Below are 26,682 nucleotides of genomic sequence, written 5' to 3' on the forward strand. Positions count from 1 at the left end.
CAATAGTAGAAGAAAAAGTTTTCCCTAAATTATTGCCTGTGATATGAAGGTTAGAAGTAACTTTGACTGCTTAGAAATACCTGATGAGAGGGGATATTTTTTAAACTCAGAAGTGAACCTTAAAAGAAAATTAAATTAAAAAAAAAAACTGCTCTTTTTTTTCCCTGTTGATGTCTGGTATGATCAAAGGGACTTAACTGCTACGAGAGATAGGGGAGCCTCCATCTCTATTCCCAGAATAAAATATGGACTATTAAACATTCTCAGGGTGAGCAGACTGTCTAAGTGAAAAACCAGGACACCTGTCACTGAGGGCAGGGAACGGTCAGGAAGGTTTACATGGGGAGGGGAGTAGAGAGAGGAGGGAAACAGGGAGAAAGACAAGAGAACACAGTGCTCACTTTCCCCCTCAAAAGCAAATGCATCTTGCTCTTTCCCTGAGACTGTGTGGATTTCAAATTCTGGGGGAGGAAGACTGAAGCAAAGAGGAAGATCTCCTTGGAGCGCCTTGTGTGGGCAGGTGCCAATATATGACAGGCCTGGTAAGGATGGTTCTTGTGACATATATGCATGCCTCAAGCAGTCTAGTTGGCTGATGTGCCCTTCAGGTGGCCAGAGTCTGTAGGTTACAAAATGAGGACAATACTATTTTTTATTTTTATTTTTAATTGATAGGGAAAACTATGACACTAGGGACACATTTGTCATAACATCTGACGTGGCAGAGATGGCCATTGCTGATCAGTGTATGGGTTTACATTTTTAAAAATTAATCTTGAGGATAACAGTTTGTAACAGATGTTACCCATTTCATGTGCCTGTGACTATTTCATGACAACCCATTCATCTTCCAGCTTTCCTACAGCCTTCTATCTACTCTATAAACATCTACGCTTCCTCCATAGCCATTGTGAAGCATCTCTCCATTTACACATCGGTTTGGGCATAGGCTTGGTAAGTAGGGGTGCAGGTGATGCTGCAGCATCCCCAGTCCCATGCCCCTACTACCTGGGAACCCATAAGCTCCAGCACTAGCCCCAGGTCCGTTTCAGCTGCCAGCCCTGAGGTCCTGTTTGACTGCTGGTCCCATCTCTCGGGGCCAACAAGGGCCAAAGTGTGTGGGAAGTGCAGCTCAGTACCCCCACTCCAAAATCTGTTCTAGCACCACTGAGATGGGGGCCACGTGCATTTGTGTGGAAAACAGAATACCCTGTTATGATTTATTATATATTTTTGCATGTAAGCAAGTTTGGGAATCCTGTACTAAGAGACCAAATTAGGAGCTTCGCAGGCTTCATTGTGCCACATCACACAATGTGTCTGGGAGATGCGCATTTTTAAATTAGCCTTAAAACTGAAATGAAATATATAGTACTTGAAAAGAGTACCATTTTTAAGGCTGTCTTCAGAAGGCAAGAAGAACTTTGTTCTGCAAATTAAGGCAACAGTGGATTTTCAAGCTGAGAATCCCCAAGCTATTATGCTCTGTAAGCACCTGAGATGGCCAGCAAGCTGACAGCAATCACTGAGTGGCATGTGCCACTCTGTTTCAAAAGCTATAAAACAAGGAATAGTAGGTAACCAACGCAAGGATAAATTGTACACCGAATGAAATGACTATACCAAAGGCCCAATGCTGTCAAGTGCCTCCTGAGGGGTAACGAGCACCCTCAAATTTCAACTGAGAAACTTCTGCCCTGACATCTGTGGTAGCTGAAGATGTTCAGCCCTTGTAATACCAGCCGTGTGAGTAGTATTACCTTTTCAGCTTCAGCCTTTCCCACCCTACTCCCTGCAACTAAAGGAGACGCTTGTGGGTGATTGCCATAAAGTTCATGTACTGTGACCATTTCACACAGCTCCCATTTAAATACACTTCAGCAAATTCACTGCAATCAATTAGAATATAATTACCAAAGCCTTTCAGGGTTTTAAGTGTATGCTTTGCAGAATACATTTTCTATTTCTGAAATCTCAATGGGAATAAGATAAAAAACTGGGGGCCTGCTAAAATATTCCGGAGCAAGTTTACTCAAAACACTGTAGTCCAAGTCAAAGTTCTTTCTACTAATTAAAGGTAATACTGTTTTTCCTATTCAGTGATTTTCACATTCACAATACAGAAAGCAGAAGTAAAATTACCTAAGGCACTATCAGTACATTGTAATACCTGAAGGCAATATGCAACTCTTATTCTAGCCATCAAATCATTCTCCCTGTTCTCACCTTGTGCTGTTAAATTGAATGGAATCGTTGAGTTTGTTTTGTTTGTGTCCTGTTTAACATGATGAACTCAAGTTAAATAAGATATTCCTATAAACAATTAGACTTCTTGTAGGATCATTAGTAAGATACATAATTTATGATGTAATAAAAAGTAATAAATTGATAAAGAGGTTAGCACATCACAGCCCTTCATGTGCATCAGGATCAGTGTTCTGGGTTTCGTTGATTTAAAATTCAGGTAACCATGACTGCTTGTTACAAAAATGGTCCCAATCAATAGCCACAGCTCAGCTGAGACTCCTGCTCTGAAATTGCACAGTACTGGTTCCATGAAGCTTGAAATCCAACAGTTGGTTCCAACCATTCTGCTGCTCCTATTCATTCAAAGGCTCAAGTCATATCTTCCTCAGTGGACATAGAGTTAAGCCTCACGTTAGCCCATGTCACTGAGTATCCTCAAGGATGCCAATGGCTTGAACTGGGAGCAGCAACTATAATCTTAATAGACGACTCTCCCCGAAAGCAAAATTATCTTTCACTGTGCTTCATTAACAAATTAAAAATAATCAGGACAGGGCAAAAATCTGAGTAAAGCCCCCTCAGAAGTCAGTAAGTTGAATAGAGAAATTTCCTTCTTACCAGGAGAGCTGAACAACTTGTACAGTGGGGGTGCTGAGAGCCATTGAACCAAAGAGTAAACCCTGAATATGATGGAAACCACATCAAGCCAAGGAATGCAGCAGCACACTCAGCACCCACAGCCCCTTCCTGGCTTCTCTCTTCTACAAGGGAAGGACCAGAGATTGAAAACTTCAATGTTTTTTATTCATTGCTGGAGGAAAATCTACATGGGCTGTTTTATCTCTAGATGAGGCAAGTTTGTAAGTGTCATTCAATAATATAACTTAAGAGATAGGCATGTAGTAGTAATGACTTGCACTTCTACACCTTCCATCTAAACACTTCAAAATGCTTTACTAGTTGAGACTGTGAGAAAGGGTATTATATCTGTTTTACAGAAAGGAACTCCATGGCACATGTACATGAAAATGATTTAACCAGGATCACCCAGTGAATCAGTAACAGAGCTGGAACTGAAAGCTATGGCATAAATGCTGCCCTAATATTACACTATCAGGGGAGGCGGCAGGAGAGAAAGGCAGGGGAGCCGAGAGGAACAGATAATTTGGTTTTGGACTTCTGAACCTCTGCCCCTTGCATTCACCAGGATATCCCATGGTGATACTCCACTATTGGAAGCAGGAAGTTCTTCCCATAACATGTGAGGATTCGGTATTATCCATTTGCATTTACACTCAACAGAAGTATTTGCAAAAACAAAAAAACAGAAGACAAGTGCAAATACACCGTGTAGTTTGTTCAGATTCTTTCCCTTTAAAGGATACCAACTGTAACCTAATGAGCAAAGAAACATTGAACAAGAACATGATCCTCCCAGATCAAACCATTAAGGGACTACTGATTTTAAGCCAACAAACAGAACAAAGCAAAAACATCCACCCGTTCTGATTTTACCTTCCTAAAACAATACAAAAGTTGTGGTTTTAAAAAGATGTTGCCCAGCAAGGTACAGGAATCTTGCTGTCTGTTTGGAACCTCAGCAGCAATTAAATCCAGTTTAGAGCTATATTAACATTACTTTTATTTTGAAGTCACTTTAACAGCCACGAAGACAATTTTTGGTCTTAATAAGAAGATGGAGAAGTAACCAAGAACTGAAGAAGCTCCTTTACAAAGATGCTTTTGGAAAAGATCTGTATAATTAAACACAGAAACCCCTCTTGGTTCCTTCTACATAATTTAATAGAAAATGGGGTTTTATGAGTATCCTGTAACATTCTACAGCCCAATTATGATCTTATATTAAATTCTATAGACTGGTTTAAAAACTACAAAGATTTTTTTATTTAAATCGCCCGACAGTGTGTACACACATGTACGCCAGCCCCTGCAATCCATGCCAATTCTTTGCCAGAGTCTTATGCCTATGATCTCTTTCGATTTTGGGTCAGAGCTGAACTTTAGTTTCGCAAATGTAATGCTGCAGATTTCCATCATTTAACAGCTTTGAATCCAGATAAATGTGATAACGAACAAAGGTTTTTTTAATTTAATCTCACACTTTTCCTCCCTATATACTTCATGTTAAAAGTTGTAAACCTCTTGATTAAATCACATCCAATGTGCAAATAGAATCTGGGCTAGAGAAATGAAATTTCTAAATTTTTCATGAGCTAACAGGACAACAGCATTTTTCTCTTCCCCTTGTCACCCTTCCTCTCTCTCCCCAGCATTCCCTTACTTGACAACTTTACTACAAATTACCATATACAAATGGCTAATCAGCCATTTGGAATGAACAAGAAGTCATTGTCATATCACACCTGTGAGCTTATGATAGAACATGCTTGGTTGTTTGCTGGGGGACATTGTTTTGATTGTTGGTCTCATTTACAGCAAGCTGGTGTGTGCATTACACAAAAACTTGAAAGTGAAAAACTATTTTCCCTGCCAGATTAAATTGTAACACACATAATAACAAAGAGGAAGCCGTGCTAGTCTATACACTATCAAAACAAAAAGCAGTCAAATAGCACTTTAAAGACTAGCAAAATGGTTTATTTTTATCTTATTTTTTATTTTTATTTATATTTTATTTATATATTTTATAAAATATCTTATTTTTTATTTTATCTGTCCCACGAAAGCTCACCTAATAAACCATTTTGCTAGTCTTTAAAGTGCTACTTGACTGCTTTTTGTTTTGTAACACACATAGTAAGACTTCAGGTATTAATACTCACAGGGTGGCACCTTTTCAGCCAAAAGGAATAATGGTTTTGCACTAAGTGTTGCAAAACTACAGTCAATTTCCGTTTCATAAAATCCCCCGAAGAATCTGACATCAAATGTATTAGAGAAATGCCTGACCAGCACCCAGCTTAGAAGAGCAGTCATGTACAGTTCAAAGGACAGGCATAGCTTAGCGAGATCCCAAAGCATATTGTAATGAAGGGTCCTGTGGCACCTTACAGACTAACAGAAAAGTTTTGAGCATGAGCTTTCGTGAGCAAAGACTCACTTCATCAGATGCTGGTGAAAAAGCATATTGCCTGTACTAAAAAGTCTTGCCCCCAGCTGCCCTGCTCAGCATATATCAAGACATGTCACAGTTTTTTAGGGAACTAAGGGCCACGTTATTATTGCTCTGGGCAAAAGGACACTTTTGCACAGAGACAAAAAAATTCACAGAATACTTAATTAGTCTCAACAGCTGGATTCCAAGAATAATATGAAATTTGACTAACCCAAGAATATTAATTGTTGCACAATATTTCAAGAATGGGTCTCTATCTGACATCTGAGTTTAGATTGGTATTAAATGTATGAGTAATGTAAGAAAATAGTTGTGACCATATAACCAGTGTAACAGTGAATTCAAAGGTTTAATACACATACAGTAGAACTAACAATAGTAAAGTCTGATATAGCGTAACTCCATTTGTAGTGATAAAAATCATGGCTAGTATCAGCACATTACAGCAAAACATGTTTCTTTTATTCCCAGCTTGACAAGGTCTTGGCTGAGATGACGTAGTTGGGGTTGATCCTGCTTGAAGCAGGGGGCCTGGACTAGATGACCTCCTGAGGTCCCTTCCAGCCCTATGATTCTATTTTTCTGAGAACCTGAAATTGTTCTGGAAAAAAATAAATTAACATTATTTAAAGAGAGTAACATGGCACTTCCATTGATATTGTATCAGAGTGGTGATTCAGCTGGATTAGGTACCACAACAATGGTTCATCTGGTATGACTATGTTAAGGACAGATCGACTGGACAAAATGCTGAGTCAATGTAATCACCAGGATTTTATTACTGCTTAGCACAATGATTCCTTCTCTCTGGCCTGAAATAAGATTTTTGTGGCGAGTAGAGGGAGAAGAGGGTGTGTACAAAATATGATCATCATCATTAGGGTTTGACAAGTGGACTTTTGGACCAAATCTGGCATAGTTTTAACGCTATTTTGTTTGTTACTCATCATGTTATCAAAATATTAGGTGAAGCAGCTACTGCATCTACTCAGTAGAGTATCTGATCTTTTAATGAAAGAATACCAAACGGCCCTGCACTGTACTACATCCAAGTGTCCACACAATTTCACTCTTAAAATTTTATTTATTTTGTACTTTGTGCATCATGTAAAATGACTTAATTTTTTAACCCTGGCCTGTTTTACTGCTATAGGCCAGGGAAAGGGTATATACAACTGAAACATTTTTGTTTTGTTTTAGAAAATAAACGTCCATTCAACCTGACAATACTAACGGCAGGTTTCAGCTGGAAGAGAATTAAAACATCCTACTCCCTTAAAAATTAGGTTAAATGATGTTAAATTAAAAAATTAAAAATGTTGTTATCATACTTCAAACAACCAATTCCCTCATAAGTATAATAGTAGGATTATTACTGTAATGTTAGGGTGCAGAGTCAAAACTCTATAAACAGAACTTTTGCCAAAAGAAGCATTTATCTGGCCACGAAAGAACCTCTTTGATCAATCTGTTCTTATATTGACACCCTTCTTTGGCACTTCTGAATAGAAAAGAATTGAACTGGTAGGAAACACACACATCATTTTAAGTGAGATAATTAAAATACGTGAAAGACCATGGAAACAAGAAAAAAAACAACAGGAAAATAAAAATAACAGTTGTTATGTGAAAGGATACCATTATGGAGGTGTTCCTACCCTTTCTGGTCCTAGAATTCCAACACTTCAAGGGGACAATTATTAGCATGCATTAAGTCTACATGGATGAGCCTGGGAAATCAGACAATTGCAACAGAGGCCTATTTTTTGAAGTATTCAATTAGTTATGATTTTAGGTTATCAAGCCTGAATATGCTTGGTACTTTAATGGGAAGCAACTATTTTTAGTAATTACATTTAATAAAACATTACCTCATCTATCAGGGATACGAGTGGAAATTTATTAATGAAAACCTGAAGAAAAAACCCTAATTAATCCAGTAGGACCTACCAGTTGCATTCACCAAGCATTTTTTTTTAAGTACCATATTTAACGCTTAAAGGAGTAATTTTTGAACAGTAGCATAACTCACTGATTTTAAAATCCAGGTGCAACAGTGCAGTAAGTTAATCAGTCTCCTACTGAACGTCCCTCTCAAAATTTTGGAAAGTAGCTAAAGTCAACAACTCAAGCAGACTCATCATACAGTCTACAGAAACTTATAAACCCATGCTCTGAGTGTGTATGTGCAAAATACAGCTGACATCTTACACTGCCATAAAATGTAAATACTCCATCTGTGTATACTCTAAAGGAGCTGAAAGAAAAAGAATATTTTATGCAGGTTGTATTTGTAAAATACACATTTTTGTTAATATCTCTCCAAGCTTTTCTGTTTCAAAGCGCTACAGCACAGGAGCAGGTGGTCTGCCCTATGCTTACAGCATTCATCTTTCAGCTTTAGCTCCCAGGCCACTTCTGTTATATGTATCATGCTGGCTTCATGCTATCATCTACTATTCCCATTTTTAGCCCATCCACTTCACAGAAGACAACTAACCATAGAAATCAAGCCTCACTGCTTTGTTGAGTTCAGAATAAAAGCAACCCCCCAACATCCCCTCCCCTCCCCCCCAAAAAAAGTTTATGCAGCAGGCCTTATGATTACCAATATTCAACTAGGAGAAGTAATTTGTCTGGCCATTGGAAATAAGCCAGATAAGTTTTCTTCCCTCTTCTTTGAGCAGCAAATGATTCTGTGCTGATCCTTCACAAAGCCAGATATATACCTGAACTACAAAAACGCCATGAAGGCTGAAAGCCCCTATGAACGTGAACAAGGATGGTTATCTTGAAAGATCATGTATCTTGCTTGAATTTTTTTTAGGAACAGAAAGAAGTTGTTCCCAGTTAGGAATCCAGTCCATAATTCATCTGCAAATCAGCTATCTACTTTTCTGTTCTACCTTTATCCATTCATTACAGTGAGACGCAGACATGAATCTGTACCTGCATACCCTTTTCCCTTCCCTCTAAAAGCGCCCCCCCCCCCGCCCAGAACATCTTGCTTTTCATACAGAAATGCTTAATTTCAGCACACATCCACACATATGCATACACAGAAATGTACAAAATACATAGAAAACATGGACATCTTACGAGAAAGTTACTGATCATCTCCACCGGGTGTTATTGAAATAAAAAAAGATTTATGCAACACGAGATGGGATGCTTGGTAAACGTGAGGAATGGAGAGTATCCTTGCTTTGGGGGCAATGGTCTGAACTGTGAGAAGAAAACTCAGAGGTATATTTCTTTGGCAACTTTCGCACTCTCTCTTTTCCCCTGATATTTGAGAAATCATTTCAGAAGAAAATGTATCTTTCTGATTTGTCTTTTAATTGGGTTTACTGAAATGGTGTTGGATGCAATCAAGACACACTAGATCAGCTTGTGACAGAGTTCTAAAAAAAGAGGCTGTGACCTAAAGCAATCAATGTATATTTATAAATTTTTTTAGATGCGAGCCAAATAATGAGCTCAATCCGGTCCTTCTTTACTCATTTTCACATAGTGAAGATCAAGACAGCTGCTAAGCCATATTATGAGAGTCAACTACAATCAAGCCTTTCACCCTGCCAAAGTGATATACCAGTATCATTCTGACATCCCAACTCCAAAAGGCTGACGGTGGTATGGGAGTTTGCCTGGGATTTAGTGACTCTTTGGCTGCGCATATGTGCAATGTGCACTCTGTGGTGCAACCATACTATAACCATCTTGCACTTCTGCTAAGAGCTGTGAACACAGCATTACTGTTCGGAAACTAGGATAGGATTAAAAAAACAGCTATTTCTTACCATGTGCCACCCAGCCATGTTTACAATGATCACACGTTCTCAGGTTAATCTTCCCTGGCTGGAAACATTCACATGTGCAATTCACCAGTGTACAGCGGATGGCCTGGAAAAAGAAACAAATGTACATAAATATCTTAACAAATTAAAAAATGTGTTCTTTGAATATCTGTTCACATGGTGTTTGGGTTTTTGCAAATAAGAACAATATCTAAAATGTAAAGTACAGGTTGAACCTGTCTCTAGTGCGGCACTCTCATCTGGCAAATCTGTAATCCAGCATGATTTTAGTTAGCTGTATGACCATTTATCATGGGTATGGCCAAGTTTCCTGTGGTCCCATAAAGTTTGTTTCCAGCCACCAGTTCTGGCTCTCAGAGTTCTGTGTTGCACTTTAGCTGTAATTTACCTCCAAGTTTATTCTTGGAGCTCAGCAAACTGTGAAAGTGCTCGTAATGCTGATAGATAATATTGACCTCCTGTGGTCCAGCAAAATCTCTCGTTCCACACCAGTCAGCTCCTGATGGCACCAGATTAGTTCAATCTACACTGGTCATTCCTTGAAATAAGATTTATTTTTCTAGTTTAAAAATGTATATCCCTGAGCAAGTATAAGAAAAAGGTACAGTCGCTAATAATATATTGCATTATTCCATAGGCTGAATAAATTCTTAAATTATTTAAAAGAATACCGAACAAGAACTAATTTTTTTTTCAATCAGGTGGGGGATTTGGAAGGTGTTTCACAAATTTCCTGAGTTAACACAGCAAATGCCTGCAAGAAAACATTGCTATAATTATGACTTAACACTGAGCCACATGGGTTACAGTCATGAGTGAAACAAGTGCATAAAAATATAGATGAAACTAGAGAAAGATTTTTTTTTAAGCATCCAGGCATCATGTTCATGCTTCCCTGTTGGGATTTACACAAGGTCTAATACAGTCAAGTGTCAGAAGGAAGCCACTGGTCTGTTCCCACATCACCCATAAGAGAGGAACAGGACTGGTTCATAAAATACAGCACAACTTTCCTTTGCATCCATAATTTCTCTCTGAGCTGTGTTTTTAAATAGTGCTAAATATGACCTGTGTTCTTCAAACTGCTAGTAATAAATTTATGGCTTGCATTTAGGTGTAATTTGTGTGCAGGTTTCTGAGACAGAGGGGACTTAGTCAGATCATTCTCAGATTAACAATGTACTGTAACTATCCATGCTTCCAGGAAAAGATACCTCTGCAGATTTAGATGTAATTAATGATTACTTGGGGGTTCAGTGGGAGTTTGGTACCTACGACAGCAGAGACATGAGAGCTTTATGAATACTGTTGCCTTACACTCTCCTAGGTTCCTCTACTGAAAAATCTGCAAGTAACTGGAATTACTTTGTACTGGAAAACAGATTTGTAAGGAAAACAATATTAAACATTAGCAAGGCCAAGTGACACTCGTTATTTGCAGACAATGACAAGAGTTCAAGCTACTTCAAGCATTTATTTATTTGCATCAGACCCAGCAACTTGAAGCTATTTGTGGTTCACTGACTCACTCAATCTTTATTTTTCTTTTCCATTTCTGATGCAGGAGTCTTTCCTCCCTCCCATCCAGTCTGCTCTTTTACTACCTTTGACTCCCTAAAGCCCTATTGGAAAAAAATATCCAGGCATTTCAGGGATTTACTCCCAAAGTCAACTGTCTTGACTCATTAGCTTGGTTGTAAAACATTTCTGTATGTGTCATTGATTAAAATAATTAGTAATATGAAATATAAGGGCACAAAAGAACTGCTGACTGTGCAGAATAATATATATGTTTGCGGGTTAAGAGGGGTAAAAAAAAATCTACTGAAAAGTCCTGTTCCATGTTCAATAGTTTATTGACTCAGCAATATATCAGGTCTCCCTGGTCAGTAATGGTGTCTTTCTCTAATATGTTCATTAATTAATGAACTTAATAATTAATTGAACAGCAAACAGAATGAAGGCCTTACAAAATGGAATGGTATTCCAGTTATATAACAAAGAATTTTTGTTCATTATAAGCAATTTTTTTCCTTATTTCTCGTCTTTTTAAAACCTTTTTCCCCACCAATCTCTTGTGGATTTGTTGCATTTCATGTTAGTTCTATGCACACATGAATGAACAAAACACCAAACACCACTTGCTAAGGTTGTTTTATTAAAAGTTGACCAGAATTTCTACTATAAACATACCAGTGCCCTCCCTCCCCCACCCAACATTTGTACGTTGCCTGTAAAAACTGGCATCAGGCAAACTTGAAATAAGGTGTTCCCATCCAAAAATGAATTTTATCTAACTCCTTTGAAAATGATCCACTTAGCCATTTTAAAATGCTGAACTGAAAAAAAAAAAAGTTTACCAGTTTAGAGTATGTTTTCCAATTCTGTGACTAAAAACTAGTATCAGTCACATTAAGGGTATTACTCTACTCAGCTACGTGTTTCCTACATTAAAAACTTAATGGCAGCAAAATGACATTGTATTTGAAAATTCACTTAAACTTTCCACAAACATAAACATGTATTTTTAAAAAAAAATAGCTAGATCAGAAAACCTGACATAAAAGTGATGCATATTTTTATTTGTTCAGGCACAAATCTACACAGGCCACCTTCTGTCAATCCACACAGTAAATGTGCTCTGTCCAGAGTTTGTCAGCAAAATCCAGCTGTTCAGCCGACACTCTTATACCTCTCTCCATATGGGATGGGAATTTTTCAGGTCATTATAGGGGCTCTTTTGCATACTTGGCTTCGGCAAATTCTTGACTCCCACCCCCCTTCTGCCCCTCTATTCTCTGATTTTCTCACCTTGATAATACTATAAATTATTCTGTTAGCTCTTTAAAGTGCTACTGGACTGCTTTTTTGTTTTGATAGTATATAGACTAGCACGGCTTGCTCTTTGTTACTCTCTCCATATGGGTATAACATCTCTGTTGACACAATGACCATGTGGATGCTCTGGGACCCCTTCTGTCAGAAGAGGGATCCTCCAAATGACACCGGTCTGCTGGAGCCACGACGCACTCTCCCCACTACCCTGAGGTCTATGAACCCACCCTCTAGTCATGTTTACGGCTACAGAAAGCCTCACAGCCTCCATCCAGGAAGCTGGAGACATGGCTGCAGGCTGCCAGCGTGTGTGCTACACCCCACTCCATGAGCCCCTCTCCAGATCTCTTAAAGCATGTCTCAGCCCTCCCAAGACCACCTTGGGCCCCTCCCAGGACCCAGACGAGGCCTCACAGGACTCTGCTCAAGGAGCAAGAAAGCAAGCCCCTGCCTGGTTTGGCCCACAGATAAAGGACCTGCTGGCCCTCTGGGACAGGGAGCCCCTCATCCTGGACCCCTGTGCCAAGAGGAGGAAAACTCCCAACTATGAGTGCATTGCCAGTGCCCTGGCTGAGTGTGGCTACTCCACACACACATTGCAGCAGCTGTGTGTCAAGATTAATGAGCTCCGCCAGGGCTACATTTGGACCAGAGATGCCCAGCAGAGATCGGGCATGGGGGTGGCTACCTGCACGCACTATGAGGAGTTAGACAGCACGTTGGGGGAAGATGACAATGCCCTGATCTTGGAGGCTGTCGAGACTAGGGAGGAGTCCCCTCTCTCCCCCCAACTGGGATGCAGGAGCTGGGATCATTGCCTGAGCCACCAGAAGAGATGCTGCACAACCCAAAGTCATGCCAGGGCATTCTGGTGATTGCCCTCTTCTCCAGCCTCTCGAGTCCCATGCCACTGGCACTAGCGTCCCCAAACTCTTCTAAAGAGCACCCAGTGAGTCCCCTATGAGGCACATACACACGGGTGGGGGGCTGGGCGAGGAGTGCTACATGCACGTGGCCAGAACCCACACAGCTGGGAGTACAACCTGGAGCCTGCAGATAGCCCACAGGCATGGCTGTCGGCCTGCTGACATCCCCACCATGGGCCGCACAAGCCCCAGGGAGCAGGGAGCCAGACCCTGCCACATCTGGGAGTGGGCCAGCCACAAGGGTGATGGTCCTCTGCTCATGGGCATGCCTGAAGGCAATGTGCAACACCTACCCCCCACAGACCGCACCACCCCTCATGGGTTCTCCCTGCATCGGGTCACTAGCCCATCAGGGTCGCCTCTAGGGGTGCTGCAGCTGGGCCATCCCTATCTCCCGAATGGTAGGGCCCACCAAGCGCAAGGGCCATGGGCACACACTCTGGAATAGCCCCATCCCACAGCCCGGGGGGTGCTGCCCACAGGTGGCCTGGAAATGGGCCCAGCGGCTGCACAGCAGGAAGGACTCACCCATCCCCCTTCCCTCCTTACAGATGCACCATCTGAGGGCCACACCACACCCCCTGTCCATACAGGCAGCCCCCCTGAGAAAGCGGAGCTGGTGGAACCCAGACTTGCACCCTCTAGGGAAAGCACCCTGTCACCACTGTGCCGTGCCCACACCAAGAGGGCCCATTGGCACCCAGAAGAGGAGTGGCAACAGGAATTCGCAGCAGCCCTACACAAGCAGATGGAGTTCGCCGGCACCGTCTCCTGAGCGAGGAGGTGTGGTAGGAGTGGAGGGAGTGCTCCTCCAAGTGCTGGCTGGCCAGGGTAGACTGTGCCCTGGATCTAATGGAGGCCTGGCTAGCCCGGACCACTGCAGCCGTGGCCCATCGCTGCCCTTTTCCTCACAAGTGTCCCCCCTCCCAGCCCCACTCCCTTGGACCCTGCTGATCCTGACCTTGTCCTCCCTGACCACGTCCTCCCTGACCACCTGCGTCAGGTGCTGGTGCAGGCCCAGTGGTGGGCAGTGGATAGGGCCAGTGTACTTACCCCCCAGGCTCCCCCTGCCAATCCCAAACCCACTGCAGCTTCTCCAGCTCTGTACTTCCCTGTTCTCACCATCCCCTTAGGGCCCCAGTGGGGACCCTGGACCTGGGGTGGGAGAGGTTCCTGTGGCCAGCATGGCTCACAGCCGTCCACCTCTCTTCCTTGACTAGAGCCGCCCCTCCCAGTTAGGAAGCCCCCACTCTCCCCACCCCCCTGTTAGAGACAACTTTGTATATAGTTCACCACAAACATTTATTTTTGCATAAAGTTACATTTTTGTTATGGCCTTCAAATTCTTGATACACGTTTTGTATGCACCTGGGTGGTTACTGTTAGCAAACAGTTCACATTTACCAGATCCACTTCCCTCTTTGTTTGTTGGTGCTTAAGGGAAGAGAGGAAAGTTGGTGGTGAACATGAGGGTCTGTGGGCCATGGGCTTGGGACACCCTGCCCCAGGAGGTGACCTGGGCAAGGTCAACTGGGGCCCATGTGTGAAGTGCTGCCCCAGGGCCTCGTGGATGCAGCATGTGCTTGGTGGCTGGGGGTTGGCAGCTGGCTGCTGGTAATGGACCCTGCCCTCTGGAGGCCACCCCTGCTGGAAGACCTCCCCCTTCCGCTCCACCAGGTTGTGGAGGGCACAAAATGTGGCCAAGACTTGGGGGATGTTGTGCTCCTGCACATCCAGCTGATTCAGGAGGCACCAGAATGTCCCCTTCAAATGCCCGAAGGCAAGTTCCACCTGGTTCTGTGCCCAGGTCAGACAGGCATTCAAGAGGTCCTGGGCAGGGTCCAGGTGCCTGGTGTATGGCCGCATTAGCCACAGCATGAATGGGTAGGCCACATCGCTCATGATGCACAGGGGGCATGTGCATGTCCCCCCACAGCCATCTCCCGGTGGGGGACACAGGTGCCTCCCTCCATTCTCTGGAACTCTCTGGAGTTCCAAAACACCTTCCTGTTGTGGCTCCTGCCCAACCACCCAACGTAAATGTCCGGGAACTGCCAGGGCCTACAGGACCACAGAATGGTAGCCCTTTTGGCTGATATATCATCTGACACTGTGCTCCGGGGCCCAGATCTGGATGCAGGTCTCATCCAGCACTCAGAAGCAATTGAGGAATCCCAGGCAGTCGAAGCTGGCGTCAAGGGCATTCACATCACTGATCTGCACCAGCCTTCACAGCAGGATGCCGCTGGTGGCTCGCACCACCTATGAGTGGGGGAGAGACCTGAGATGCCCGTGAGGGTCTGGCGGGATAGGACCCTGAGCTACAGCAAGTCCTGCATCCCTTAGCTCCCCCATCCCCCTGTGTCCCTGCTTCCCCACCGGCCCCACTCCCCTCTGTCACCCCTTCTGCCCACTCCCCTCTATCCCTTTTCCCCCTCCCGCTGTGCATGACCTGTGCCCAGATGATTCTTTTACCTGCATCATAACGAGCCCACTGGTGGACCTCTCAATGATGAAGTGGTGGGCCAGGGAGTGGTAGCTGTAGGGGGTGGCCAACTTCCACACAACGATCACGACCCTCTTCTTGACAGGGATGGTGAGCCAGGTGCACAGTTCAAGGAATGTGTCCTTCCACATCCTGAATTTTTGCAACCACTGTTCACCACCCCATTGCCCCATCACCAAGCAGTCCCACCAATCAGAGCTGGTGGGGTGCTGCCAGATCCATCTGTGCACCCGGGGGGTGGGGGGGCAGAGTGAGCATGACTGGGGCACGATGCCAGGTGGTGTTGTCCCTGCCCCCCCAGATGTGGTCATAGAGACCAATGATGACCAATGGCAAGGCCATTGAGAGCAGATCTGTAGTCCCAGGCATGCCCAGGGAGCTGCTCTACCATTGTCATGGCCAGGAAAGGTGGGGGTTGGGTGGGAGTAGAAGGGGGCTTGGTCAGGGAGGTGGCAGTCGGGAGGGAGTGGAGTGAAGAGGATTAGGTATCAGGAAGAGTGAGGGGTTCGTAAAGGTAAAGAGCCATTTGGAAAGAGCAGTGCCTCTCAAACAGCAAGAAGCCCTGCAGCAGCTAAGCTTTCTCTGCAAGAGGTAGGCTAGCTGTGGCATGGGCAGGGAGCGTGGTTGGGGGGGAGGGAGCTTTAAGGGCACATGGAGGCAATGTCCCAGGAAGGGCTTTCCCTCCATGCACACCTGCCTTCCGGGATTAAGGGGCAGGTTCTGTCAACACAGAGGCTCACTATTGTGAGCCACTTTTGTTTATGGACATGATCTGTCAACCGAAGTGCTGTCGGGTGAATTCTGTTGACAGATCCCTCTGTCGACAGAGGCTGCCTGCGTAAACGTGGCCCACAACTTTAAGTGTGCCTCTCTTTCGGCTGCACAGGAATCTTGATACTTTACACCACATTCAGACTTCAGAGATGTAGGTACACAGCTATACATTTTCTACATATAAACAAACAGGAATAATGTGGCATTTCTGAAAGTTTTAGAAGATGGTCTGGTGCTTAGGATGGTAGTTTTGGAGCGCCCAGGAGAGCTCCCTCCTCTGCCAAAGGCTTCTTACATGTCCTTGGGCAAGTCACAATTCTCTGTGGCTGAATTCCCCTATGTACAAAGAGAGTGTAACAACAGATAGGTGGTGAGGTGCTCGGATACTCTGGTAATACAATCCATGTCAGAATCCAAGCCTAAGATTTTTAATAAATAATGCTTTTTGAAAAAAAGACAGACGGTTTTAAAATATGTTCCTTTAATTAATCCTAAAATAAATATAGTCTGTGATGCTACCAGATCACTGCAGTACTCAACACACAGCTTAACTAAGAGTCTTTCAGTGGGAGAAACCAGGAGAAGGTGCATTAAGCCAGTGCGTGAAGAGATACATCTGTAATGTCCTTCACACTGAAGTTGACCCACATACTGCATCTTGTCTGAAAATTACTTTAAATGTTTAAACATTAATTTCCTGTGTTTTTATAGTATTTGTTTTAAATGAATCACAATCAGTTATAGTCTGTGACTGTACAGATTTAGAATATGACTTGGAGATGTATCTGGAGGCTTGTCTTGAGATGCACAGTGTCAATTAGTGGAGGGGTGGACTTAGGAGGAGCAAAGGGAAGAGGAGTTTGTGTTCATCCAATAGCGTGTTTGTTCATGATAAAGCAGATCGGGGAAAAACCATGGTAGGACATTTGTTATTTCTTTATTTGCACATGGGTTGGGAACAAAGGGTGGGGAGAGAATAATAGAGGTCCTGATGTGACTTCGTAGCAGCTGAATACTGTATTCACTCTTCAGATATCGTAGTTAAAAAGCAGACACAAAAATGCAAGTGTACAACCACTCAGTCAGATATTTCAAAAGTTAAATACAACATGATTTGATTCTCACTGCCAATCAAGCCCACTGACGGCAGGAAGGGCAAAAGGGACAATTACATTTGGAGGTCCAGAGATTTCCAAGGGGATTTTATCTCCCAGGCCCCTTGGAACTGCCACCAGAGTGCTACTCCATGTGGTTCTGAGGGGGAGGGGCACAGCACCACAGTTTCATCACCATCATCAACCGTGGGCTCAGCACCAATTGGTGTCTGATGCCTCACTCATTATTTCCTTCCATCTTTCCCTGTCCAGTGCAGAGTGGCTTAGTTTCCGTAGACTAGCTCCACAACAATCTACTCTCTCATCTACCCATTCTCTGTGAGGTCTGCCTCTCCTATTTGAACCATCCATTATGCCGAATAGGCAATGTTAACTGTCTGAGACCCCACCTCTTCTGCCCAACGCATGCCCCTTCCGGGGTCATGGAGCTGGGTGCCCTCAACTTTTGCTCAGGACCTGCAGCGGCTGTTGGCTCCACAGCTGCCAATTCAAAGTATTGCTGAATAGTTTGTATACTTATATAATGTATTGCTTTACACTTTCAAAACTCATTTATCTGACTTAGCTTTCCCACTATAATGCCTCTGACATGAACATTAAAAGAAAACAGGATGCAATAGAAAAAAGAAAACAAAACCCCAGTAGACTTGAAGTAAAACAGAAGTATGGACTGATACAAACCAGCACAAGTACTCCAAAGAAGATCTTAATGTGTACTCAGTCCATAGCTCAAAGACTCCTTAACTATGCTTTGAGATGGCATATTCAGAAGCAGCTCCAAAGGAGTTATGTTCTACCATGTTGATGGCCCATGGAAAATGGAAGCGTCACATGTTTTTATACATCCTTTATATAGAGACCCTAACATAGTGCTTTTTGCATTTCCATTAAGATTATAATGGTTCAAAAGAAACTTTTACAATAGCAATGGAAGAAACAATGATTCAATCTAAATCCAACATAATTTACACATCTAAAATATAATCCAAGTTTTTGTTTATTACTCCATTACCACAAAAATACCTCCTTTTTATGTTTCTTTTAGGTTTTACTGAGGAATATGAGAACATTGCCTGGTATTCAATACAACCCACCTTGGCACAATGAGCTGACGTTTTGGGGTTTCAGACACAGGGTGTTGTACACTGTGGTTCTGGAACATTTAATTATAACTAACAAGAATATATTATTCACTAGGCCTGCTAATGGGGGAAAAGAAGGCAAAGAGGGCAGTTGTCCTGGGACTCCTGGCCACTACTACAGCAGCAACAGCAGCATCTGGAGCTCCAGTTGGCATGCATCAGATGGCACTGCAGGCCTGGCTGGAATGGGCTAGCCACAGCTCCACCCCTTCTGTGCAAGGCTCCACCCTTAGACCCCTTAGGTGGCCCATAGACCCCTGCCACCACACACACACCTTGCCTAGGGTCCAATTAAGTCTGTTGGCCACCTTGTTATTCACATATTAATGTAAGCAGCCCATAATAGTAATAGGAAATCAGTCTCTCTGTTTTGCAGAGCTTCCAGGAGACATAAGAGGCCAGGTCCAATAAGGAAAGGAAAAACTAGTATGCAAAAACTAGTTTGACTGTAGTGATGGGGGAGTGATGAAGAAAAGCACTAACTACTCTTGGGGATAAAATGGGACATGGCATCAAAATTGCAGGTGGCCTGTGATGTTCTCAAGACTACTGAGAAACAGGTTATGCAACAGATATTGCCCCTCTATGATCCGAATTCTCGTTCCAAATTACACAATTGCTCCCTTTGTCATCTTTAACAAACCACTTAGGGACACATTGTATGCTAAGTAGTATCTCACTTCATAAACAGCCTCTTTGCTGCTTCAGAATAAGATTCAACTCACAATGTATAAGGTTAACATAATCTTAATCTCTGTGCCAAATCTTTTTCTTTAAAAACAAGGACCACCACTACTGTGTTGGAATATGATGGAACTGAACATAAAAATATGGCAAATTCTGCTTGCCTCATTGATGTGCATAGTTCCTTGTATCTATCTAAAGTAGCTACAAAGCTTCCATCACCTTGCGGTAGCCAAGTACAGAAATCAGTAGGCCTACTCATGTGAATAAAATTAAAATGATTTGGGTTAGTCTATGTAAAATGCTTTGAAACGTTTTGAGACCATGCAACACCAAACAATAATGTTTTTATTTGGAACATCTATGAAAAATTTCTTTTAAAAAAATTATTGTCAGACCAAGAAAAAAAAACCACCTCACCTAAACAGCAACATATGTAGCAGGTATCATAGCAACTTATTTTTATTACTGAGGCTCCTGTTTTTGCATGATCACCAGTTTTGTTTTCTTTTGTTTTTTTAAACACAGACCCTGTGTCTATGTCCCTGTGACTTGGACAAGGTTGAAACTGAAGACCCAATGGTGAAAGACTCTGTATCATGATTTTGTGATTTTTAGGTGCACCATGCTAATTTTGTTTTGCATATAAAAATAGAGCTCATTCCATGCTTATTTGGTAGGCTACCAGAACATCTATCAATTTTCCTCCCCACATTTCAGATTTTGATAAATATTGTATTTAATTCCTTTCTCATTTCTGTGTCTCATTTAAAAAAATCAGTTCTGTTGCATAAATGAAAAGAACCCAGTGAAACTGTATTAGTTTTAATAGCTGGCAAATCAAGAGTACAATACAGACGGTTTTAAATTAAACCAGCGCACTGTCATTTCTGGTCTCCTGCTTGGAAATGCACACAACAATCATCTGTGACTACTAGAGGCTGCAACTATCTGGGCTCCTGTTTTCTTGTGTTTTACAGCCAACTACTTTAAAAGGAAACTTCTGGGCATGGAGCAAAATAAAACACGTAGGCTGGGTCTACACTTGCTCCCAACTTTGAAGAGGGCACGCTAATCAGGACGAAGAGATGAAGTGCTGTGAATATGCAGTACTTCATTAGGCTAATTCTTCCCCGCAGCAACTTCGAAGTGTCAAACTTTGAAGCGCCGGCATGCATGTAGCTGCGGGACTGCCAAGTGCCTGTGCTACTTTGAAGTGCCTTTACGCCTCAAAGGCTATGTCTACACTTAACCAAAAACTTCGAAATGGCCATGCTAATGGCTGGATCGAAGAATACTAATGAGGCACTGAAATTTGCGGGATTTTGAAGCTCACAGGAATAAGGGGATTTCGATGCTGGTGGGGTCCTTTCAAAAAGGACCCCCGCGTAGATGAGCTGTGCGGGAGCAAAATGTGGCAATTTCAAAATGCCGTGGCTGGGCTCATGCTAATTATGCATTTCAGCACCTCATTAATATTCTTCGATCTGGCCATTAGCATGGCCATTTCAAGGGTTTTGGTAAGTGTAGACACAGCCAAAGTTTGACACTTCGAAGTTGCCACAGGGGAGAATTAGCCTAATGAAGTGTTGCATATTCCCTGCAGCACTTCATTACGAATTCCCTGTCATCCTGATCCCCATGCCCCCTTCAAAGTTGGGGGCAAGCGTAGACAAGCCCGTAAAGATTTAATTCTGAGCTGGACAGTGCTTCTTATTCTGTGGATGAAACAGTGTCTCCATACTGAATTGAAGGCACATCTGACCGCAGTTAAAAGCGTAACCACTTATTTATGCTTCACAAAAAGTATGATTGATGCCTATGGGCTACCTGCATCCATAGTTCATCATTGGTACCTGTAGAGAGGCTGTCATTAAAAGACAGACCTTGTGTGTATGCTTCTCTACATCAAGAAACAGGATAATTTAAGTCCACAGTTATTATAAAAGAGGAAACATATAAAGATTTTTGGTTTGCTTTTTTACTAAGCAAGAAGCTTCTAAGTTCTCCCCCTCACCCATGTTTGCATGTAGTTCGGCAGTACCTTGGATTGTACAATCTGCTGAACATGACCTGGTCCAGGATCAGAGAAAAAAAAAGTCACAATTTACTTAATTATATTTTATTTAAATAAAAACATTCCACCCAAAAACAAGTGCCAGATAGCTAGACATTACTACAAACTACTGGATACTTCCTACCACCTAAGCAAATTTCTAATGTATGCTTTGGAGTTAGGGAAAATGCAGTAAGCCTGTTCATTGTGGCCATGAATGCTTTCTAAAGTAAGAAATTTACACATGAAAAAGCATTTCTGTAGCTCAACAGAAATATGGTGCCTTCTGCCACTTATTCCTGATTCATGCAACAGCTGAGAGCCACATGTCACCTCTAGATGTACATCATAACTCAATATGATAATTTCTACTAAGCTTGTACTGATGGGCCATGGGGAAAGATGCATGATTCCATGGCCAAAACACTAACCTGAGAGTGAGGCTATCTGGATTCTGATCTTGGGTATGCCACTGCCAGAGACTCACTGTACAGCCTTGGGTAAGTCACTTAATCTCCCTATAGTACAACTTTCCTGTCTGTATCTCACATTTCCTTATGTGTAAAAAGGGCAATAATTTCCAAACCTATCACTTCCATAGAGAGACTCAATTAGCTGTCAGTTAAACCTAGTGATGGAAAATACTACATAAGCACAAAGCATTATCACTTCATCTGTCTATGTAAAAATTCAAACAAAATCATTAGAAACTACACAACCTTTCCCCCAGTAAGGGGATATTATTAAACAATGGGATTACTTTGGAGGCCCTGGATAAAGTCACTTCACTTGCCAGACAGGCATTTTTCATGTGAAGTGCTATCTCAATACTGTGCCACATAAACGAAAAACAAAGTCAATTCACTCCACATTACAGTTGTCGATTAACTGCAATTAACTCACGCTGTACAGTGCTCGGTTTATATTATTTTTAATACAAATAGTTGCACTGTAAAATGACAAACAAAAATATTTTTCAATTTATCTCATACAAATATTGTAGAGCAGTCTCTTTACCATGAAGTACAATTTACAAAGACACATTTTTGGGGATTACATAACTGCACTAAAACACAAGTAAAACTTTAGCACATACAAACCCTCTCTTTCCTACTTCTTGTTCTGTCTATCATTAAGACAAGCATGTTTGGTTACATTTGCAGGTGATAATGTGTCCACTTCTTAATTACAATGTCACCTGAAAACAATGGATTTATTTGCCAGATATGCTAAATTTTCATATGCCCCTTTGTACTTTGGCCACCATTACAGAGGACATGTTTCCATGCTAATGATACTTAACAATAAAATATTAGTTAAATTTACGACTTAATTTGGTGCAGACTTGTATGTCTCCTGATCTGTTTTACCCACATTTTGCCATATATTTCATGTTATAGCTGCCTGGATGATGACCAGCGTATCTTGTTTGTTTTAAAAACACTTTCAGTGAAGATCTGACAAAAAGCAAAGATACCAATATGAGATTTCTTAAGGCAGATAAAGCACTTGACGCAAGGTTCAAGAATCTGAAGAGGGATGAGCAGAAAAGATGCTGTCAGAAGTCTGAAAAGAGAAACACTACAATGCAGAAACTACAGAAACCAAACCACAGAAATAAACAAATCAACCTTCTACTGGTGACTTCTGACTCAGGTGGTGAAAATGAACATTCTCTTTAGAAAAGAGAAGACTTAGAGGGGACATGGTAGCAGTATTCAAGTACCTCAAAGAGGTTCACAAGGAGGAGGGAAAAAATTGTTCTCCTTGGCCTCTGAGGATAGGACAAAGAGCAATGGGCTCAAACTGCAACAAGAGAGGTATAGGTTGGACACTTGGAAACACTTCCTAACTGTCAGGGTGGTTAAACACTGGTATAAATTGCCTAGCGAGGTTGTGGAATCTCCATCACTGGAGATTTTTAAGAGCAGGTTAGGTAGATACCCGTCGGGGATGGTATAGATGGTGCTTGGTCCTGCCAAGAAGGCGGGGAATTGGAGTCGATGACCGCTTGAGGTCCCTTCCCGTTCACCTCATCTCAAAAAATGTATCTTGGCATCTGAAAAGTTTCAGAACAGAGTAACAAAAATGATTAGGGATATGGGATGACTATCATATGAGGAGAGACTAATAAGACTGTGAAATTTCAGCTTGAAAAAGAGATGACTGGTGTGGAGAAGGTGAACAGAGAAGAATTATTTACTCCTTCCCACAGTGCAAGAAGTATCTGGAAGAAAAGAAGGTGAGAGGTAACAGCCAGCATGGATCTGAAAAAAAGAAAAAAGAAAGGAAAAAAAGAAAAACATCATGCCAAACCAATCTGTTAGCTTTTTTCAATAGGATAACAAGTCTTGTGGATAAGAGAGAAGCAGTAGATGTCTTATAGTTAGTCTTTAGTAACGCATTTGATATGGTCTCACATGATGCTCTTTTTCTTAACTGGGCAAATACAACTTACATGGGGCTAGTATAAGGTGAGTACATAACTGCCTGGATAACCATTCTCAGAGGGTAGCTATTCAAGGTTTGCAATCATTATGGAAGGACATAATAAGTAGGGTGGCGCAGGGGTTTGTTTTGGGACCAGTTCTGTTCAATATCTTTATCAACGATTTAGATGTTGGCATAGAGGGTATGTTTAGTGAGTTTGCAGATGATACCAAGCCTGAAGGGGTTGCAACTGCTTTGGAAGATAGGGTCATAATTCAAAATGATTAGGACAAATTGGAGAAATGGTCTGAGGTAAAGAGGATGAAGTTTAGTAACGACAAATGCAAAGTACTCCAGTTAGGAAGGCACATTCAGCTTAATACATACAGAATGAGAAGTGACTGTCTAGCAAGGAGTACTGCAGAAAGGGACTTAGGGGTCACAGATAGCCACAAGCTAAAGACGAGTCAACGGTGTTACACTGTTGCAAAAAAAGCAAACATGATTCTGGGATGCATTAACAGGAGTGCTGTGAGCAAGACCCAAGAAGTCATTCTTCTACCCTACTCTGCGCTAATTAGGCCTCATTTGGAGTATTGTGTCCAGTTTTAGGCACCATGTTTCAAGAGAGATGTGGAGAAATTGGAGAAGGTCCAAAGAGGAGCAATGAAAATGATTAGACATCTAGAGAACATGAGCTATGAGGAAAAAAATGAAAACTGGGCTTGTTTAGTTTGGAAAAGAGAAGACTGAGAGGGGACATGATAAGCAGTTTACAATTACTTAAAAGTGTTACAAGGAGGAAGGAGAAAAATTGTTCTTCTTAGCCTCTGAGGATAGGACAAGAAGCAATGGGCTTAAACTGCAGCAAGGAAGGTTTAGGATGGACATTAGAAAAAACGTCTTGTAAGGGTGGTTAAACACTGGAATAAATTGCTTAGGGAGGTTGTGAAATCTCCATCACTGGAGGTATTTAAGAGCAGGTTAGACAGACCTCTTTCAGGGATGATCTAGATGGTACTTGGTCCTACCATGAGCATATGGACTTGACTCGATGACTTCTTGATTATGGTTTCCCTAATCTCTGTTTGATGAAAGCTGAGAATGGATGACAGAGGAAGGGTCACTTGGGGCTTGTCTACACTACCACCTTCTTTCGAAGGAAGGACGGTAATTAGGGTGTTGGGAGTTTACTAATGAAGTGCTGCCGTGCATAGGCAGCACTTCATTAAGCAAATTTCCACACCACAGCAACTCCAAAGTTTTAGACTTCAAAGTACTGGCACACGTCTAGCCGCGGCGTACCTGCTGGTACTTTGAAATACCAGGGCAACTTCGAAGTCCCCTTATTCCACTTCATTAGTAAACTCCCAACACCCCAATTACCATCCTTCCTTCGAAGAAAGGTGGTAGTGTGGACAAGCCCTTGATGATTACTTCTTTCTGCTCATTTCCTCTGGGGAACTTTGCATTGACCACTGCCAGAAGACAGAATGATAGAATAGTGGTCTAGATGGACCTTTTGTCTGACATAGTGTGACAGATTATATGTTAAGAAGTAGGACTGAATAGATTTGTAGGCCCTAAAGATTTATATGGTTTTATTTTTGAATGCAGGGATTTTATATATTTTTTTACATGGTTTATGTTTGAATGCAATACTATTTGTTTTTAGAATGCAAATACTTTCATAAAAAATAAACACTACGTACTTTGTATTCAGTGTTGTAACTGAAAAATAACCAACATTTAAAATAATTGAATTCTATTATTTGTTAACAGTTCAACTAATCATATAATTAATTATTATTTTTTTTCTCACATTTAAATTTTTAAACTTACCTGACAACCCTAGTTTACATTTCATTGCTGTTAAGTACATCTGCTACCCCCATAAGTTATCTCACATCTCTCCCATTCCCCTATCACTCAGAGATACCTAAATGTGTTCTGGGTCATTCACTACACTACAGTGTTATAATAGCTATTTTGTATAACATTATATTAGCATTGTTTCTTACTTGTATTTATTTTCACTAATATAATTTGAAAGGTGCTAATATCATTATATTTCTCTGCGGCACTCATTAAAAGAGTTACTAATACAATATGATAGGAAGGATGCTAACAAAATAGAAAGATGTTAATGGGATAAATATGTAGTCCTTAAGCATTTTACGAAACCACTTTCAACTATTCTTTATGGAAGACCAGTGAATGAAACAGGAATAAGCACTTTGAAACTAAGATCGCTTGCATTCATTCAATCTGACTTAGATTCTGATTGCCATGTAAATGAGGTGCAGAATGTATTGAGCACATCATCCAGGCATTTTTCTTCAGAACAGTTTCAGTTAATGCAGACTGAGGATGCAGACAAGGTGCTTGGAGGAGTGCGTCCAACCACAAGCTCGCTTGACCTCTGCCCTTCAAGAGGATTATTAATGCTTCTTTTAGCTCTGATAGAGTTCCAGCTGCTTTGTAAGAGGCAGTGATAAAATCTCTACTTAAAAAGCCTTCTCTGGACCCACATGACTTGAATAATTGTCACCCAGTTGCTAATATTCCATTTTTGGGCAAGGTGCTGAGTGAGCAGTAGCATTGCAGCTTCAGACATTCTTGGAGGAAACAGACTATTTAGACGCATTTCAGTCTGGTTTTTGGCCAGGCTTTGGAACTGCAACCACCTCCGTCGCCTTGGTGGATGACCTATGCTGGGAAGTATGGAGGGGGAGTGAGTTCCTGTTAATTCTTCTGGACCTCTCAGTTTCTTTTGATACCATTGACCACAGTATCCTTCTGGAATGCCAGGGGGAGTTGGGTATTGGAGGCATTGTTTTGCAGTGGTTCTGGTCCTACCTGTCAAGACGTTTTCAGAAGGTGGAACTAGGGATCTGTTATTTGATCCCATGGCAATTGTGCTATGGGTCCTGCAAGGTTCCATGTTGTCCCCTATGCTGTTTAACATCTACATGAAGCCACTGGGAGAAATTGTAAGGAGTTTTGGAGGATGGTGCCACCAATATGCAGATGATATCCACATTTATTTTCC

General features: G+C 42.0%; 1 protein-coding gene across 2 annotated transcripts in view; it reads right to left on the minus strand.

Moving 5' to 3' along the window:
- BNC2 (basonuclin zinc finger protein 2) overlaps window positions 1–26,682 on the minus strand; it is a 457,477-nt gene that overhangs the window by 142,244 nt on the left and 288,551 nt on the right. For both annotated transcript variants that reach the window (XM_074994931.1, XM_074994932.1), the window contains one exon: window positions 9,145–9,247. In XM_074994931.1, the coding sequence (XP_074851032.1) occupies window positions 9,145–9,247 (103 nt within the window). The remainder of the gene's footprint in view (window positions 1–9,144; window positions 9,248–26,682) is intronic.

This window comes from Carettochelys insculpta, chromosome 5, assembly GCF_033958435.1.
Source record: "Carettochelys insculpta isolate YL-2023 chromosome 5, ASM3395843v1, whole genome shotgun sequence".
Taxonomy (NCBI): Eukaryota; Metazoa; Chordata; order Testudines; family Carettochelyidae; genus Carettochelys; species Carettochelys insculpta.